The sequence below is a fragment of the Bufo gargarizans genome, chromosome 1 (genome assembly GCF_014858855.1).
Source record: "Bufo gargarizans isolate SCDJY-AF-19 chromosome 1, ASM1485885v1, whole genome shotgun sequence".
Taxonomy (NCBI): Eukaryota; Metazoa; Chordata; class Amphibia; order Anura; family Bufonidae; genus Bufo; species Bufo gargarizans.
Window position 1 is genome coordinate 509,655,050 of NC_058080.1, and position 21,089 is coordinate 509,676,138.

The 21,089-nt window shown below is 42.5% G+C and overlaps 1 protein-coding gene across 1 annotated transcript in view; it reads left to right on the forward strand.

Annotated features, from left to right (window-relative positions):
- The window catches only part of NIPSNAP1 (nipsnap homolog 1), a 55,034-nt gene that overhangs the window by 12,796 nt on the left and 21,149 nt on the right, over window positions 1-21,089 (forward strand). Inside the window, exons 2-8 of the mRNA XM_044275281.1 lie at window positions 1,369-1,496; window positions 3,934-3,979; window positions 6,250-6,344; window positions 6,410-6,480; window positions 6,683-6,823; window positions 12,693-12,724; window positions 20,749-20,843. Of these exons, the coding sequence (XP_044131216.1) occupies window positions 1,369-1,496; window positions 3,934-3,979; window positions 6,250-6,344; window positions 6,410-6,480; window positions 6,683-6,823; window positions 12,693-12,724; window positions 20,749-20,843 (608 nt within the window). The remainder of the gene's footprint in view (window positions 1-1,368; window positions 1,497-3,933; window positions 3,980-6,249; window positions 6,345-6,409; window positions 6,481-6,682; window positions 6,824-12,692; window positions 12,725-20,748; window positions 20,844-21,089) is intronic.

Consider the following 21,089-nt stretch of genomic DNA (forward strand, 5'->3'; position numbering starts at 1 on the left):
TCTTTCTAATTTATTTTTTCTGCTCACTGAGATGGAAGCACATGCTCAGTTCCATCCTTCATCTGACACCAGCTGTAGCAGACAGGGCACGCCCTATGAGTAAGGACACACCCCTAAGCTGCAGAGCAATGAATGGGGAGATACCTCGATCCATGCGATGTACAGGGCTGGTTCTAGCTTTTGTTAGAAAGAGACTGTTATGTACTATATGATATCGGATTTTCATTTTTTACATTAAAGGGGTTGTCTCACTTCAGCAAATTATATTTCTCATGTATAGAAAGTTAATACAAGGCACTTACTAATGTATTGTGATTGTTCATATTGCTTCCTTTGCTGGCTGGATTCGCTTTTCCATCATATTATATACTGCTTGTATGCAGGGATTACCTTGCAATCCAGCAGTGGTGGTCGTTCTTGCACACTATAGGAAAAGGTGTCAGCCTTCCTTGTGGCCGGTACCATGGCAGTGCATAGGCCGGCGCTTTTTCCTGTAGTGTGCAAGTATGACTACTGCTGCTGGATTGCAGGGTGGTCATAACTCCTGGATACGAGCAGAGTATAATGTTATGGAAAAATCAATCCTGCCAGCAAAGGAAGCAATATGGATAATAACAATACATTAGTAAGTGCCTTGTATTAACTTTGGTCCCACTACAAAAAAGGGGTACTTTCTTTTTTTTTTTCCCAGGTTCACTTTAAGTTCCCAGTCCGTCCCTGCACACAACTCAATACCATGCCATATGGCGGTACTTATTATTCAGCTACTTTCACACAGTCAGCATCTGTAAGCTAAATCTAGCAGTGGGTCCAGAACAGAGGAGGCACAAACCTTTCCATTACTTTCTCTGTAGGTTCCCATCCTGGTTGTGGCCTACAAATACTGATGTAAAATACTGCCCGTGAAGTGGCTTATCCCTGTATCCTGTCAGTGATCTGCTGTAAAAACCACCAGACTGTACTTTGTTACCCATTAACTTTCCAATAAAAATGATAGGATGACTTTTGGACTGTAAAAGTGAAAGGCGTTGTATGCGGCGGTGTCACAACTCTTTCTCAATCACACCTTTAGCATTAAACTGTATATTACCAAGGTACTGGTTGCCAACAAATAGAGTTGTTGTTAAAGTTAAAATCCACATTTGGAGTCACTATTAAAGGGGTTAATTTATTTTTTTGGTCAGGATAAGTCATCAATATCAGATTGGCGGGGGTCCTACTGTTGGCTTGAAGAGAACGCAGCACTCGCCGTTGACATTGCAGCTCCTCCCTCCCATTCACTTTAAGCAACTTATGGTCCTGTTGTTGCTGCCTTTTGTTCAGCAGACACTTAACAGCATATCCATATTTCCGTTCTTTTCCCACTAGGTATTCGTCTGACTCTAAAGAGAGCAGCTGGCTTCAGTCCCTTTTTGTACGGAAGGTGGATCCACGCAAAGATGCACATTCAACTTTGCTGTCTAAGAAGGAGACCAGTGGCCTGTACAAAATTCAATGTAAGCGAGCAGTTTCTGCGAGTTGTCTGCTGTAGAGAATGAAGTAGTGTACAGCGGACACACATTGATTTCTGTGTGCAACGTGTTTAAGTGGACCTGTTATTTTCAATGGGTGTTGTGTGTTTTTTTAGGATTGTCCAAGTCAGACAAACCTTTTTAAGTGATTTGTTTGGGGATTAAGATGACACAAGTTAATAAAAAGATGTGTGTGTGTGTGTGTGTGTGTGTGTGTGTATATACAGTATGCAGTATATAGATATAGAAATTTCGGATTGCTGGCAAAACTCGTCAGGCAGATATGTAAATGATTACAGGTATGGTCTGATTAGACACTAGGTCTTTCCACAAGGGGCATAAAAGTGCTTCCCCTGATGCCCTATAAAAAGGCTCTCAGAGGTTACTTTTGGGTAGTGTACATCATGGTCACAGATAGTTGACTGCTCGACATGGCTCTATGACGAACCCAAAGAAATTTTGCCCAGTTGACAGACTTTAAGAGGGGACGCATCATTGGACTAAGAGAAGCAGGATGGTCGTTCTGATGAACTGGCGGTCATCTTGGCTGTTCTGACCTACATGAGGGCATGCACGCAAGGTGAACAGCCTCCGGACGGCTCAGACAGACCACCAGTTGAGAGGATTGTAACATCTCCCCATGTAGAACGATCAGTGACTGACAGCTATCTATGTATATACCCTCACACAGGGAATGCTATCACTGATGACACCTCCCCCGTGTACACTTAAAAATAGCAGATATATAAATGATGCATTTTACAGATTTTTTTCCCCATAAAACCGTATATCAATCTGCTCAGCTCCTCCTGCTCTATAACCTGCTGCCTGCAGATTACACTGCATTTTGTGGTGACAGGTCCTCTTTAAAATTTAGTTGGATGATCTGAAACATGTACAGCAAAATGTGACAAATCAGCATATATAGAAGAAATTGAGTGAGAGCAGGGGTGGATTGGAAACATAAAGTGACCTTGAAAAGTATCTAAAAGTTGCCTAATTTAGTAGGTGTCTCCAAATTGACAAACAAGGGTAAGGGCACTTTCACACTAGCGTTATTCTTTTCCGGCATTGAGTTCTGTCATAGGGGCTCAATACCGGAAAAGAACTGATCACTTTCTTCCCCATGCATTCTGAATGGAGAGAAATCCGTTCAGGATGCATCAGGATGTCTTCAGTTCAGTCACTGAACGGCGTTTTGGACGGAGGAAATACTGCAGCTTGCTGCTGTGTTCTCTCCGTCCAAAATTCTGGATCAGTTGCCGGGATTAATTTAATTTGAAATGTATTAGTGCCGGGTCTGGTATTAAAAATACCATGCGCAGACCGGTAAAAATGTAAAAAAAAATTGAAACTGATCCGTTTGTCCTATAGAGAGAGAACTGCTGGACTACTAGATATCTAGGAGCACTAAGAAGGGGCATTCCTTTTGGGGAGCACTAAGGGGCCATTAATCATACTGGGGGGTACTGTGGGGACCATTTTATGTCAAGGGACCTGGGAACACCATGGGGGGCATTATGTACATTGTGAGAACACTACAGGGGTTGGGATGTTAAAAACCCCATAGTGAATGGCCATTAAAAACGGCCATAAAAACAGATACATGGCCAGAAAATGGATGCAGACACTGATGCAAACTAATGGCCATGTGATCAGACAATTGCAAGAAGATGATGATCAGCACTGGTCTCTGGAGACAATGATGCGCGTTGTGTGTATTTCTGTATACTAGAGATGTGGTCGGCCACGTGAGGGCATGACTTGCTTGGTCCACCGGGATTTTCCCAGTGCAGTCAGTGAGCTGTAATACAGATAATAGTACATAGTCAGCACAATATTGTGGGTAATTTTTTGCAGCGTGCAAAAAAATATAGATAACTCTGTGTTCATTGCTGTACAAAGAAATATTTTGCATATACTATTTCATGGGCAACATTGCCTCAAGGAGGCACTAATGTGCGGATACCACTTAGGCTACTTTCACACTTGCGTTCAGAGCGGATCCGCTCATATAATGCAGACGGTGGATCCGTTCAGAACGGATCCGTCTGCATTATATTGTCAAAAAATGTCTAAGTGTGAAATTAGCCTGAACGGATCCGTCCAGACTTTTACATTGAAAGTCAATGGGGGACGGATCCGTTTGAAGATTGAGCCATAGTGTGACATCTTCAAACGGATCCGTCCCCATTGACTTACATTGTAAGTCTGGACGGATCCGCACGGCCAGGCGGATACCCGAACGCTAGTGTGAAAGTAGCCTTAGCCATAGTATGCGATGGTTCCTGTCTCCATGCCTCGCAGCGAGTCATTTTTGTGGCTCCCAAAACGCAGCTAGCTGTCGACCCCTGTTCTTCTATGTAATATTATAAAACAAAACTACTTTTAATGGAAGTTTTATATTTTTTTTTCACTGCAGTCCATAACGTGAAGCCAGAATGCCTGGATGCTTATAACAAATTGACGTGAGTACCATCTATGTAAGTGGGCTGGATCACTGTGATTGAAAAGACAGTTCTGTGTATTTATGTTACGGAAAACGATACAATTATGCAAATTGATTTTCTATCACATGCTATAAACTGACAATACATTATTTCTACTCTATTTTTTGGGGTATTGTACCTTTTACCATTTCATTCTGTCAGTCCTCACTTCATAAAAAAAAAAAAATAGTATATATTTTTTCATGAAAAATCTTTTTTAAGGGGTTGCCTCATTAGAGAGAAACCGATATAGAAAGCGGACATCTTGTTGATCACCTGATTGCCATGGGTCCCACTCCTGGCACCCCTGGTTAACAGCGGATTTTACTGGGAGAAGCAACTGCCATCCAAGCATTTCCTTTGGCCATTACAGGGGAAATATAGTATTATATTGTGACCATGCCAATGAATGGACATCTATGTCATACCAAGATGACTGGAGTATGCCAGAATACTACCAGTAGTATATTAGTAGAGAGGGGGACTCTCTCTGTATGCTCTATAGGAACTGTCTTCATGAGAAAACCTTTTTTAATTTAAAATTTGTATGTGCTGTTTTACTGTGGATTCACAAATAAATAGGCTTAAAGAATGGCTAAGTGAATAAATGATTTACTGAATAATAGCAGTGATAAGACGGATAGAGCACCAGTTTTATTAAAGCATATAACGTAAAGAAACAGTCACGTCTCTCAGGTCAGATCCTGATGAGCTCTCGTTGCTCGCCAATGCTCAAGATGGTGGATAACAAAGAAATGTGTGTTCAAAAGATGTCTTATTTAGAGGTTACCCTCTGTGACCTGTAAAGAAAGAGTATTTATATACTGTGGCTAATAGCCAGAGTAGAGAGGTCTTGGAGTGACTCAGTAAGGTCCTGGTAGGTTGCCACAGGTATCTGGAGCAGTGCAAACCACAGCTGATGGAGAATGCATGGGGGAGGATCCATAGAGAACACAATGATCAAGGTGGTTCCACAGATTCTCAATTGGGGTTTATGTCTGGGGAACTAGTGCGCCTGGTTAGTATTTGGAAGTCTAGATTATGCTCTTCAAATGAATGTCGGACCTTTCTAGCCATGTTGGATTTCTTGCTGGAGGATCCCATCCACAGTTTCCACCTCGCTAATTGCCAATTTGTCCACTCACGATACAATTTCACCACAGCAACACATAAACGGTTCATAGAAATACTGCCAACCCTTGACTGAAATGACAAAAATCATCACAACTCTGATGAATCGCCCCTTTTACCCATGACCGCAATCAATATGCAGACAACCTATCGCACAAGTTATATACCCACCAAGCCAGCTCACGAAATGTGACTCTGTATAAGCTATGTGCTGCCGAAGTCAAAAGTAGGAAGTAATCCTAATAATGTGACTTTTTAACTGTATACTCTTATGGGGTCATCTATTAAGTCCAGCGTTTTAGACACCAGTCTTTATACTCCTGCGCTGGCGCTTTATGTGCCTAAGTTATGTAGAAGTGCCAGCCTCTACATAACTTGGGCGCATTCAGCGCCTAACAGCCCTAAATCTTTAGATGGTTTTCTATGCCAAAAACTGACAAAGAAATGATAAATTAGATGGGCCTGCCCTATTCTCTGCCCATGCCTTTTTTTTTTTTATTATTATTTTTTTTTATTTATTTATTTATTTTTACAACCGGTGTATGTGGCATGGAAGGGTTGTTTGCTTGTTCATGCTGAGAAAATTGAAGTTTTAATATATGCAAATGAGCCTTTTGGAGTAATGGGGGCGTTGCCTTTACACCTAGAGGCTCTGCTCTCTCTGCAACTGCCGCGTCCTCTACACTTTGACAGGGCCAGGCGTTATGATGTTTTCACTGCCTGGCCCTGTCAATTAAAGTAGAGTGGGCATGGCAGTTGCCCCCGTTGGTCCTAGATGCTCATTTGCATATATTAAAACCATTCTTCTCAGCAATGCGGGCACATATGATCATGGGACCAACACAGATGTCTTCAGCTGCCAAGTGCACATGTAACAGGTCAGCCAGTGTCATAGGTACAAATCTGCTGACAGATGCCCTTTGAAATGGTGGCCATATGTATGAAATAAATTGTTCAGTCAGTGGCTATTCTTCTTAACTCTGCCATAATCATGTTTATTTAAATGAAGCCAATAACCTAATGGGGCTTATTGAAAGGGAGGTTTTCATGAGACAACCCCTTTAATTTATGTGACTGTTGTCTAATACACGTTACTTGTCTCTTCTATATGTATGTAGAGAGGAAGTGCTGCCTAAACTGCACCAGGACCCAGATTACCCATGTGATTTGGTGGGCAATTGGAATACGTGGTATGGGGAACAAGACCAAGCAGGTAGGTACAGACTTGTTGGGAGGGTATTTGCACAGTTACTGGTTAAATGCTGGTTTTCATTTCAGTTCATCTCTGGCGATTCTCTGGGGGATATCCTGCACTCATGGACTGTATGAATAAGTTGAAAAATAACAAGGTAATGAGCAAAGACAATGTAACGCAATCCTCTAGTAGACAAACTATATCTATGGTCCGTAGCCTTCATTTGACGCTTACTTTATAACCAGTCTTTTTTTTTTCTTCTACCTTTCTTCCACCACAATGTTGTTGTCTATAGTTCCCCATGAAGAAAAATACATGGCTTCTGCTAATGCAGCTTATTCCACCTTCCTCTGCAGGAATACCTGGCTTTCCGTGAAGAACGTAGTCACATGCTACTGTCGCGGCGAAACCAACTGCTTCTGGAGTTCAGTTTTTGGAATGAGCCAACACCTCGTAAAGGTCCTAATATCTATGAATTGCGTACATATAGATTGAAGGTCTGTTCAAAGACATTGTTTCTTATTACTCTACTGATATGTACGGATTGTGAAGTCTTTTGGTTACCTATTCAAATTTGTATTTTTTTTAAGAGTAACTAAATTTTTATTTTTTTTTTTTAACATGTCCCTAATATGCCAGGATTAGCTGAGCGACGCGGGCTTCTGCCAGCTTTGCTAAGCTAAAAGCTGAAATGCAGGACTCTTAGCTTAGCGAAGCAGGCGCAGGCAGGAGCCCGCTCAGCTAATCCTGGCATATTACAGGGTACCCATGCGCTATTCCAGGGGGACACAGGCAGGAGCAGCAATATGCGCTGTGGCCCCATTCATAAAATGTGTTCTCCATATTTATAAGGGAAAATAATAGCATTCTTAATACAGAATGCTTAGTAAATTAGGGATTGAGGGGTTAAAAAATTTAAAATTTAATAAGCATTCTGTATTAAAAATCCTATTATTTTCCCTTATAAATATGTTATAAGGGAAAATAATAAAATCTGTACACCTCCAAACCCGAACTTCTGTTAAGAAGTCCGGGTTTCGGTCTGGGTACCAAACATGCCAATTTTTCTCACGCGTGTGCAAAACGCATTAAAACGCTTTGCACTCGCATGGAAAAATCACGCATTTTCCTGCAACGCCTGTGTGAAAGAGGCCTTCACGAGATCTGGGGGCCCTTCCATTTTTTGGCAGACAGCTGAGGTAATGTGGGAGCTTGGCATTTCGTGAAAGCAGTTGCACATAAATATAGTGTTAATATAGTCTTTGAAATGGGACCATGTAATACCACAGTACTCCAGAGAGAAGTTTTGGTTGCAATATGCTGACCATGTCACAGTCTATACAGCAAACCTGACAGGTAGCTGCCGGAGATTTCTGCTTATTGCGCCTAGTGTGAAACTTATACAGTGAAATATTTTCTTCTCATCCGTATCATTGGGGGACACAGTCTTGACCTTAGGTATAGCTGTTGCCACTAGGAGGCAACACTAAACAAAAAAAGTGTTAGCTCCTCCTCTCAGCTTTATCCCTCCTGCAGACACTGAGCTAATCCGTTTTAGCTTAGTGCCCGTAGGAGGCAGACCTCCCTGCTTTGCAGGTCTGCAGAATTTTTTTAGTTTCATTCTTTAACATTTTTCTCTTATTCTTTCCTTTAGCTGGTCTGATGGCAGTCTCCAAGCTGCCTGCATTCCCACCCAGGAGACGGGAGACCAGGGGGTCACCCAAAACCCCTGCTCCTTCCCGTGCTCCAGAGGAAAAGGAGGACCAGTGGTTCCTGTAAAAACCTCTGTCTCCTGCCAGCATTCGCATCACTACGGCTGTCTACCGCAAGTCCCCTCTGTTTCCGGTGTAGCGTCCCACACCAAGGGGCCGCACACCGAAGGTGGTGATCTGGCTGGAGCCAGGGGGGCAGAAAACGCCTTCTCTCAGTCCCTAAGGCCCCCATTCCTCCTCCAAGTTTTTTCATGTGAATATCCCCCATGGAGGCCCACTTGCCTCCACCTGATGCCTCAGTTTCGGCAGGTGTCCCTTGCCCAGGAGGGGGGAGACTTCTGCTTATTCCCAGACTTTCCCTATTGGCTCAGTGTGTTTATTAGGTTGTTTCCTAAGATTAATGCCCTAGTAATCTGGTGATTAAGCTGCAGGTGCATTTGGAAGCTAAGCAGGATGTGTTGTTGATGAGAGTCCAACCTGATGTAGTAATTACTCTAGCCCCACCAGCTGCCAATAAGCTCCGCCCCTGCCTTCTGCTTAACACCTTCTTTTCCTCGGTGTTACTGTGCTGAGGAAAGCGCTTCTGGGCTCTCTGATGAGGCTTGCCGTGCTCGTTATTAGTACAGATGGATGTGGGTGCAGTTAGAATTGAGCTGTGTGTATTAAAAAGTCTATATAATTATATATTATTAACCCTTGGAGCTATTTGGTCTCTCTGAGCCTAGTTTCCATGCTATTCTGTAGGCAGAATTTCTCTACCCTACTGCTGGATACATACGTCCTATAGCGTAGGCGGAATCCTGCCGCTAGTAATTGCACTGGATACCGTACTGCCTGTAGCATTACCCTCCTTCCACAAAATGCAGAGTAACTGCACTTCCAATGGATACTGTACATTCTGTAGCATTACCCTCCTTCCATAAAAAAGGCGGAGTAATTGCTTTTGCACTGAATACCGTGCAGTTTATAGCATCACCCTCCTTTTTATAGGTGGAGTAATTGCACTTACATTGGATGCTTTACTGCCTGTTGCATTATGCTCCTTTCATAGGCTGAGTAATTTGCATTTGCATTGGATACCATATAGTCGGTAGCGTTACACTTCCTCCTTAGGCGGAGTACTTGCACTTCTATTGGGTACTGTATAGCCTGTACCATTACCCTTCTTCCATAGACAGGGTAATAGCACTTCCATAAGGTACCGTACAGTCCGTTCCATTATTCTATTTCCATAGGGGAGTAGCGCCACTAGCTCTATTTGCAATTCCAGTGGGTGCCGTTCGGCCGTATGGGCAGATGACTGCACTATAGGGAATAAAAGTACCTGACAGCCAGCGCCTCAGAAACCCCATACATATAAGGCCTGGAGGATCTATTGCACCTGGTGCTGGCAGAACATGAGCACAGTGCCATCTGTGATAAGGAAATGTAAGCACCAGGCTATAATGTACTGTATAGCCTGTACCATTACCCTTCTTCCATAGACAGGGTAATAGCACTTCCATAGGGTACCGTACAGTCCGTTCCATTATTCTATTTCCATAGGGGAGTAGCGCCACTAGCTCTATTTGCAATTCCAGTTCGGCCGGTAGCATTACCCTCCTTTTTTAAAGGACTAAGTGTTTTGACATTTCTTAGGCAGAGTATTGGCACCTTCGGTGGGCTCCTGTACAACAGGTAGCATTGTTCTCCTTCCATAGGCGGACTATTTACACCACCACAGAAGTCCTGTAGTACTACCCTCCTTCCATGGCGGAGTAGTTGCACTATCACTGGATCCTATGCTTACGCTAGCGTTCCTCTCCTTCCGTAATAGGAGTATTTGCACTTACTCCGTATACTGTACATTTTGTGGTATTACCCTCTTTGTATAGAGTGGTTGCTCTACCACTGCTTCCTATACATTGGGCGGGTAACTGCACTTCCGCTGGGTACCATACGTCCTGTTGCATTACCACCTCCGCAGGCGGAGTAATTGCACTAATACTGGTTGTCACCTGTCCTTTCGGTTTTCCCCCTTCGATAGGTGGATTAGTGGCACCACAATTGCATACTGTAGATCTGGTAGCATTGCCCTCCTTCTATTGGTGGAGTAGTTGCACAACCAGTAGTGCTTACACTACCTGTGGATTGTGTCGGGTTTTCTTCTTCAGTCAGCGGAGTGATGCTCTATCGCATTTTCCGTCTTTCTTAGGTGGGACGGTAGCTGACAGGCTGTGGACTCAACACTGATCGACATCCATTCTCTGTCAGTAGGTAGAACAGATGCGCTGCTTGTCATTTTTCTTGCTCCTCAAGTGGAGGATGGCGCTAGCACCATATTCTGGGTGTTTACTGCTGTTTGGCTTCATTCTCAGTGGGAGCCTCTCCTCTGGTCCTGGAAACTAACGTTGGGCTATGGCCTCCCCCTATGAGGCAGCCTTGCGCTGGCCATAGATTTGATGGCTACTCTCGTTCCGTGCCCCTATTGTGTGACTCCATTCCAGGGGGAGTATTTCTGTTCATAGTCCCCCTTCTAGGGGGGAAACCTTCTCGCTAGTTGTAGCTGTGATTGTGCCTACATCACAGATGGCACTGTGCTCATGTTCTGCCAGCACCAGGTGCGATAGATCCTCCAGGCCTTATATGTATGGGGTTTCTGAGGCGCTGGCTGTCAGGTACTCTTATTCCCTATAGTGCGGTCATCTGCCCATACCAGGACAGGTTTCAGCTGGTGGGTTTGCTCACTTCTCATAGGTATTAGTACGGCTTTCGGTGCATGGTATAACCTGCCGATTTCTAGGGCGCGGGCTTCGAGCCTTTACAGGTAGTGCATTGCCTCTACCTTCTACTACGGTGACAGCATCAGCATTGCCTCAGTGTGGTTTTCGGGTATGCACTTATTCAGTTTGCATATGTGTATTGTTTGCATGGCTCCCCTTCCCGGGTAGAGCGGTTGTACTTTCCTTGTTGTCACCCCTAGATGCTGGTTCCCTACTGAGCCGCATCAGCCTTTTCTACTTCTCCCCTTTCGCAGGGCGAGTAGTTGAACTTTCTACACATACGGTTACTGCCTGCTCGGCTAGTGTTCATAGCCATTGGGGGCTCGCATGCCCCCTTACTGCTGTGGGGTGCCTGCGCCTGTGGTGTTGGTCCAGGTTCTCTAGCCCTGACTTGTTCGTCATGGTCCCGCTGGAGTGTTCTTTTCTTCTGGCAGTCCGGTATGGTGTGTGGGACCTTTGCATCTTCTGACACTTCTCTGGGGCGTAGAGTTTTTTTGCAGAAAGCGGTCATCGGATTGGCAGGATGTGTCTTCTTCGTTTTTAACCCACCCTGGGGACTGCTCTGGAACGTCCCAAGGTCAAGACTGTGTCCCCCAATTATACGGATGAGAACTAGATTTTTTTTTACTTGGCATAAAATCTGTTTCTCTTCTGTTCATTGGGGGGACACAGGTCCCACCCTGTATGTACATTACTGGTTCTCTTAGATGGGTCCTTCTGGTTCTTCAGGATGACCCATCTCCGGTTTTCTTCCTCTTTTTATTATTTGCTGTTTGCTTCTCCTGACTGCTCCTACTGCTTTTGTACAAACTGATTAGCTCAGTGTCTGCAGAAGGGATATAGCTGAGAGGAGGAGCTAACACTTTTTTTGCTTAGTGTTGCCTCCTAGTGGCAATAGCTATACCCAAGGTCAAGACTGTCCCCCCCCCCCCCCCCCCAATAAACAGAAGAGAAACAGATTTTACGGCAAGTACAAAAAATCTAGTTTTCATGACCTCCCAAAATTGCAGTGGCCTTCAAAGGGGTTTGTCCTCTCAAGGTAGAGGCCAAGGTCTGTCAGGCCATGATCTGTTCTAAATGGAGGATGGTCCTCTCAAAATGGTATCCTTTTGGAGAGGTTTCTGAGTTCTTTTTTTAAGATTCATCTTATAATTATAGTCAAATAAAAACAGTAAAATAAATTTTATATATATTTATTTATTTATTTATTTATTGTGGGGAGCACGCATGCATGCTTTATTTTTTCCGTGTTTACTGATATCAATTACGTCCATTATAGTCTATGGGTCCATGAAAACCACAGATGCCATCCGTGTTGCATCTGTGTTTCACGGATCATTAAGAAGAGATGCTTTGAAAATTATTTTTCAGCTGTTCAGTGTCGGTGAAACACGGATGCAATACGGACAGCAAATAATGGACACACGGACCCAACACGGATGCTTTACTGACCACCTGCTCACGGATTTGAGCACTGACACGGACGTGTGAATGAGGCTTTATTGAAAGAATTGTGCCTCTTCTGTGTTTTGGACCCACTCCTGGTTTTGCTTTTAAACACAGATGCAAAATAGTGTCCACAATATGTAAGTTTGAAAGAGGCCTTAGGCTCTGCTTGGGTCAGACGTTTAGCCACGAACATGAATGTTCGTGTGCAACACATCCACGAGTGTAAAGTCCTAGGTGGCATTTTCACAATGTGCCAGTTGTCTACTATCAAAAAGCATATGGCTTTAGGGGTTTTAATATGATTTTTTGAATCGTATGTCTTAAAGTTATGTATGAAATGTCAATAATAATCAACAAAGTTTAACTATAACCTACGGTACTTTGATCGCACGCTGTCATTTTGTCATTTTGAGATTATACTAATGTGATGTATTTACTTCCAGCCGGGAACAATGATTGAATGGGGAAATAATTGGTAAGTATGCCATCCTATGATGTAAAGTTTGTTTTTTCTTTAACTGGAATTCTAGATTTCACTGCGTACCTTGTCCTAGAAACCAAGCAGAAAAATGTTTTTCATGTTTTGAGAGGGAAAAAATATCTTGAAGTATATAGCAATAAACATATTGTGGAGTACAAATACATGTACAGAATTATAGGAAAGACACGGCATTATCATACCCATGAGGGAGCATAAAAGTTGTCTAGGATTTGTATATCTATCAAGAAGCTCAAATGAGGTGCCTCATCTAGACAACCATCAACAGATCCCTGTGCTTCTGGGAGCTGAAACCCCTGGCAGTCAGCAGAATCTGCAGGGAAATGAACATATATGTACAGCCCTGATTCCCAAAAAGTTGGAACGTTGTGTAAAATGAAAATAAACAGAATGTCATGATTTCTAAATCGCAGACCCATGTTTTATTCACATTTTCTAATTTTATGAAAAAAATTACTCATTTATAACTTGATGTCAGCAAAGCATCTCAAAGTTGGGATAAGGCCATGTACAACAACTGTGAATTGAAGAGACCAATTGCTGGAGTTTTGGGAGAGGAACGTTGTCCCATTTTTGTTTGATTCTTGCTGCTCAACAGTCCTGGGTCTTTTCATGAATTATTTTAGTTTCATGACCTGCCAAATGTTTTCTATTGATGAAAGCACCCGGACTCCTTTTTTTATTTATTTTTTAAGCCATGCTGGTGTGATGCATGCAGTATGTGGTGTATCATCGTCTTGCCTTCCATGAAATACTTTGTCTGGATGGGAGCATATGCTTTTCTAAAACCTCTATATACCGTTAAGCATTAACAGTGCCTTTCCAGATGTGTCAGCTGCCTACGCCATGGGCACTAATGTAACCCCATACCATCAGAGATGCAGGCTTTTGAACTGTGTGCTAATAAAAAGCTAGAAGGTCCCTCTCCTCTTGAGTCTGCAGTACATGGCATCTATGGTTTCCAAAAAGAATTTCAACTTTTGATTCATCTGTCCACAGAAATGTTTTCCATTTTGCTTCAGTCTGCATTAAATGAGCTTTACCCCACAGAAGATGGCAGTGTTTTTGGAATATATTGACATATGATTTCTTCTTTGCATTGATACAGGTTTAACTTCCATTTATGAATTGCACAGCAAACTGTGTTCACAGACAATGATATCTATAAGTGTTCTTGAGCCCATGCAATGATTTTTAGTACAGAATCATGCGTGCATTTAACGCAGTGCCACCTGAGGGCCCGTAGATCACAAGCATCCAATATTAACAATCTGCTTTGTCCTTTGCACACATGGATTTCTCCAGATTCTCTGAATCTTTTGATATCATGTACTGTAGATGGTTTGATATTCAAAGTCTTACAATTTTACGTTGAGGAGCATTTTTTCTGAAATTGTTCTATAATTTTTAGTTGCAGGTTTTTTACAGATTGATGACCCTCTGCCCATCTTTGCTTCTGAGAGACTCTGCCTCTGTATTGCGCTGTTCTCATACACCGGCATGCCACTTATTTGCAAATTGGTCCTCCAGCCATTTTTTTAATTGTTTATTTTAATAATTTTTCGCCAGTGAAAAAGTAGTACAGATACAATGTCACATTGCACATCCACAGGAAATATTACAAGTACAATGTTATAATGCATAACATCAACAACAAAGTTACACATTGGTACATCAAGCATAAATTCATAGGGGTAAATAAAAAAATAAAAAAGAGGGGGAAAACAGATAAACTAAAGTTCAGTGCCTCCAGCTGTCTTTTATTAGGAAAACATACTTTTCTAGCCTTTTTTTTATTGCTCCTGTCCTAACTTTGAGATGCGTTGCTGCCATCAAGTTCTAAAAGCATTACTTTTTTCCATGAAATGGTAAAATGTTACTTTTAACATCTGATATGTGTTCTGTGATCTATATTTTACTAACAATAGGTCTATGAGATTTGCAAAGCATTGCATTCTGTCTTAACATTTTAGACAGCATCTCAAAGTTTTTTGCAATTTGTATTGTATTACACAGTACCCTTTTGAAATGGGGACCATGTAATGCTATAGTACTTCAGAGAGGGGCATGCCCATTGCAGTGTCTCTTCTCTAGCGCCTGGGACAAAAAAAAGGTATGGTTTTATTCTGCATGATCTTTAAGGACAAATACAAATGAGGGCTTGTTTTTTGCAGGACAATGTTTTTTTTTTTTTTTTTTCCATCAATGTATCCATATTGGATTGTTTTGTTGCTGGATTGGATATCCCAAAGCATTATAGCCTATCCGTATAAGGCCTCATGCACACGACCGTTGTGTGGATCCGTGGCCGTTGTGCCGTTTTCCGTTTTTTTTTTGCGGACCCATTGACTTTCAATGGGTCCGTGGAAAAATCGGAAACTGCACCGTTTGGCAGCCGCATCCGTGATCCGTTTTTCCTGGCCGTGAAAAAAATATGACCTGTCCTATTTTTTTCACGGCCAACGGTTCACGGACCCATTCAAGTCAATGGGTCCGTGAAAATCACGGATGCACACAAGATTGTCATCCGTGTCCGTGATCCGTGTCCGTGATCCGTGTCCGTTTTTTCCTATCATTTCAATGGCAAACTTGACTTAGATTTTTTTTTCATTTTTCATGTCCTTGGATCCTCCAAAAAACAAGGAAGACCCACGGACGAAAAAACGGTCACGGATCACGGACCTACGGACCCCGTTTTTGCGGACCGTGAAAAAATACTGTCGTGTGCATGAGGCCTAAGACTGACAAACATGGGGCCTTTGACTGTGGCATATAGCTGGTTAAACAGGTATGAATGGCGTTATCTCTGATCCTGGCTGTTACAGCAGGAGCCCAGCTTCAGTCAATGCTGGTGTTCTTCAGTGCTGTATAGCAAAGACGGAATCAATATCGACTGAAATGCAATTAATAAAGCGCATTAGACTAGTCACTGAGCCCTAACTCCTAGGCTGAATAAAAAATAAATATATATATATATATATATATATATATATATATATATATATATATATATATATATATATATATATATATATATATAAAATCTGCTCCAGGATGACACATCCATATGTGCTGTTGCTAGAAGGCTTGCTGTGTTTCCTAGCACAATCTCAAGAACTTGGAGACAGTATCAGGACATGGGCTGTTACACCAAAACAACTGGACAGGGCTGTTGAAGGTCCTCTGGAGCACTGCCAAAGCCCTACAAAATGGCCTCCAGCAGGCTACTGGTCTACCTTTTTCTGACCAAACTAAGAGACACAGAGGGTGATATGAGGGCCTGATGATCTGACATGGGGCCTGTGCTCTTAGCCCAGCACAGTGCAACTTGATTGGCATTCAATGAGAACACCAAATTGGCAGGTCTACCATTGGTGCCTCATTGTCTTCACAGATAAGAGCATGTTTACACTGAGCACGTCACAGATGTGAAAAAGTTTTTAAACACCGTGCTGAATGTTATGCTTCCTGTATCATCATCAGCCAGCCTGACCACTTTGGCAGTGAATCAGTGATGGCCTTGGGAGGCATATCCTTGGAAGGTTACGCAAACCTCCACGTGATAGACAATAACATCCTAACTGCTGTTTGGTACCGGGATGAAACCCTTTGAGCTATTGTCAGACTTTATCTAGTGCAGTGGAGCCCGAGTGTGTAGGTAGTTATTGGATTACAAAGGCATTGATGACATTAACAGACCCTACTGTTTCCCAAACCTGAATACAATTGAGAACCTCTGAGATCTTCTGTATTATTGCAAAAACTCACTGAAAAAAGTGGCCTAAACGGGTGAAAATGCTCCAAACCCAGACACTGTAGTGTGTCTATAACCGGGTGAGCAATTTCTTCGCATGCGGCAGACAGCGGAAATCCCCAGCAAAAAAATGTGTACAATGGAAGATGCCGGAGCGGACCGCATGCACCACAAGAACATCTTGCACAAAATGATACATTGTGCAGATGAAAAAATATACATGCACAAATCACTGCAAAAAATGCACCAAAATGATACGCAACTGACAATACTAGCCAATTCCTCAGGCCGGTGTTAAAAGCTGAGAACTTTGCCAATATCTTCCAGTCAGGAACATATCGGAGCCCCTCATGCACCACGTCACGGTGTCTCAGCATGCATGGGGTCCTACCCCTAACCTGCCCATGGTGTGTGAACAGGGTCTGAACAGTGCAATTAACTCACAGCCAGACTCACATGCCTCCATAGTGGTATCACCAATGCACTGTGAGGTAGAATAAAGCTGTGAGCCGCACCCACAACAGACCATGTGACACTACCAGGTGCAAAAGAACGTTACCAACAATATAAAGTGGCACATTCCATACACACAAGGACAAAAACTCACTGGCCTAAACGGGTGAAAATACTCCAAACCCAGACACTGTGGCATGTCTATAACCGGGTGAGCAATTCCTCTGCATGCGGTCCACTGACAACGGCAACCCCCAGCAAAAAATGCGTACAATGGAGGATGCCGGAGCGGACCGCATGCACAACAAGAACATCTTACACAAAATGATACATTGTGCAGATGAAAAAATATACATACACAATTCGGTGCTGTATTATTGCATCAAGCACTGCCAAGTAATGCCACAGACTGTCCTGGAGCTCACTGATGCCCTGGTCTAGGAGGAGATCCCCCAAGGACACCATCCACTGTCTCATGTGGAACATGCCCAGACATTATCGGAAGGGCATACAGGCACATGGCGGCCATCCTACCGAGTCATATTATGAGTGGTTGTGATTAAAAATTCACGAAAATAGGATCGACCAGTGATAAGAATATTTTACCTTGATTTGGAGTGAATTGGAATCCAGCCCTCATTAAGTTAATGATTTTGGTTTCCATTGACTGTTAGGGCTGTTTCACACGAGCGGATGCCGTGCGTGGCATCCGCTCCGTGAAAGAGTGCCAAGACCCGATGCGGACTGCAGAGGCACGGAGCAGTAACATGACTGATAATGCTCCGTGCCTCTCTGTGATCTCTTTACTACGAAATCGCAGTGACAACTGTGATTTCGTAGTAAAGAGGTCACAGAGAGGCACGGAGCATTATCAGTCATGTTAATGCTCCGTGCCTCTTCAGTCCGCATCGGGTTTTGGCACTCTTTCACGGAGCGGATGCCACGCACGGCATCTGCTCGTGTGAAACAGCCCTTAATACATCAGTTTGTTCTCAACGAATTACACAGTTTAGATTAGATTTTCAACCTAAATATTTTTTTTTCATCAAGATCCATTGTGTGATTTAAGTGTTCCCTTAAGTTTTTTGAGCACGGTATATACAGTTGCAAGAAAAAGTATGTGAACCCTTTGGAATGATATGGATTTCTGCACAAATTGGTCATAAAATCTCATCTTCATCTAAGTCGCAACAATAGACAATCACAGTCTGCTTAAACTAATAACACAAATAATTAAATGTTGCCATGTTTTTATTGAACACACAATGTAAACATTCACAGTGCAGGTGGAAAAAGTATGTGAACCCCTAGACTAATGAAATCTCCAAGAGCTAATTGGAGTGAGGTGTCAGCCAACTGGAGTCCAATCAATGAGATGAGATTGGAGGTGTTGGTTACAGCTGCCCTGCCCTATAAAAAACACACACCAGTTCTGGGTTTGCTTTTCACAAGAAGCATTGCCTGATGTGAATGATGCCTCGCACAAAAGAGCTCTCAGAAGACCTACGATTAAGAATTGTTGACTTGCATAAAGCTGGAAAGAGTTATAAAAGTATCTCCAAAAGCCTTGCTGTTCATCAGTCCACGGTAAGACAAATTTTCTATAAATGGAGAAAGTTCAGCACTGCTGCTACTCTCCCTAGGAGTGGCCATCCTGTAAAGATGACTGCAAGAGCACAGCGCAGACTGCTCAATGAGGTGAAGAAGAATCCTAGAGTGTAAGCTAAAGACTTACAAAAGTCTCTGGCATATGCTAACATCCCTGTTAGCGAATCTACGATACGTAAAACACTAAACAAGAATGGATTTCATGGGAGGGTACCACAGAGGAAGCCACTGCTGTCCAAAAAAAACATTGCTGCACATTTACAGTTTGCACAAGAGCACCTGGATGTTCCACAGCAGTACTGGCAAAATATTCTGTGGACAGATGAAACCAAAGTTGAGTTGTTTGGAAGAAACACACAACACTATGTGTGGAGAAAGTGAGGCACAGCACACCAACATCAAAACCTCATCCCAACTGTGAAGCATGGTGGTGGGAGCATCATGGTTTGGGGCTGCTTTGCTGCGTCAGGGCCTGGACAGATTGCTATCATCAAAGGAAAAATGAATTCCTAAGTTTATCGAGACATTTTGCAGGAGAACTTAAGGCCATCTGTCCACCAGCTGAAGCTTAACAGAAGATGGGTGCTGCAACAGGACAACGACCCAAAGCATGGAAGTAAATCAACAACAGAATGGCTTAAACAGAAGTAAATACGCCTTCTGGAGTGGCCCAGTCAGAGTCCTGACCTCAACCCGATTGAGATGCTGTGGCATGACCTCAAGAAAGCGCTTCACACCAGACATCCCAAGAATATTGCTGAACTGAAACAGTTCTGTAAAGAGGAATGGTCAAGAATTACTCCTGACCGTTGTGAACGTCTGATCTGCAACTACAGGAAACGTTTGGTTGAAGTTATTGCTGCCAAAGGAGGTTTAACCAGTTATTAAATCCAAGGGTTCACATACTTTTTCCACCTGCACTGTGAATGTTTACATGGTGTGTTCATTAAAAACATGGTAACATTTAATTATTTGTGTGTTATTAGTTTAAGCAGACTGTGATTGTCTATTGTTGTGGCTTAGATGATCAGATCACATTTTATGATCAATTTGTGCAGAAATCCATATCATTCCAAAGGGCTCACATACTTTTTCTTGCAACTGTAACTAGTGTTATAATATAAATAGTGGCAGTCACAAATATTGTACCGCTGCATTACTGGTACTATATTCTCACTGTGCTGCTAGGTTACTGTTGCAATTTTGCTATTACTGATTTACAGAGAGGTACCATAATACCAGTAATATGGCAGCACAATTAGGCTCCATTCACACGTCCGCAAAATGGGTCTGCATCCTTTCCGCAATTTTGCGGAAAGGGTGCGGACCCATTCATTCTCTATGGGGACGGAATGTGCTGTCCGCATCCACATTTGCGGATCCGCACTTCCGCATCCGTAAAAAAATAGAACATGTCCTATTGTTGTCCGCAATTGCGGACAAGAACAGGCATATTCTATTATGTCGGCAATGTGCGGTCCGCAAAATGCGGAACGCACATTGCCGCTTTCCGTGTTTTGCGGATCCGTGTCTCCGCAAAACACATTGCGGACGTGTGAATGGAGCCTTAGATGCACTGATCTTATTGTGCTGTGTAGTTACTGGTGCTAATATGCACAGTGACTGTGTTGGTTGGTTGTTTGTTTGTTTTTTATGTTTTTTTTTTTTTTTTTTTTTTCAAACTAAAGGTCAATCACGGGTGGCTAAGTGGGGTTGTTGGAGGAAGTGTGCTGCTGCCCATGACTGATACAGAGCTCATAACGAAGTGACCGATATATTCTCTAATTACTCCTAATAGCCAAGCTGCATAGTTTGGGACATGTCCGCTCTGTTACTGTAACAAAGTTATGCTGCCTTAGCATATTTAATTATGACATGGGGTTTCCAGCAGATACATTGCCAGTAGCACGTTTGCTGGAAATGGCTTTTAAGTCTTTTTTTTTTTTTTTTTTTTTTTAATAAATGGGTTGTCCCCTTAAGACAGCATATCCCTTATCTACAGAAGAGAGGATGTGTCTGATTGGCATGCGTCTGACCTCATGGGCCAGTCAAAAAAATAGAGTGGCTGTCATGCACGCTTCTGCTTTATTCAGCTCTATGGGGCTGCTGTAGATTGCTTTGCTTTGACTCATTATTGGTAGCAGGAGGTCCTTCTTCACATAACAGTTTATATTGTTGCATTTAGGGCCCGTGCAATCAAGTATCGCCAAGAGAATCAGGAAGCTGTGGGAGGATTTTTTTCTCAGATTGGAGAGCTGTATGTAGTGCATCACCTGTGGGGTAAGGATTTTGAGACTCTGTAAGCAGATTTTTGTTTAAAATGCACTGCTTAAAAATATTATAATGTATCTTTTGTAGTAGTCTGGGATAATTTGTTTTCAGATACAGAGCATCAAATCCCCAATATAGTTAAATTATAATTAAAAAAATATATATAAAAAAAAAAATATATATATATATATATATATATATATATATATATATATATATATATATATATATATATATATATATATATAATATCTC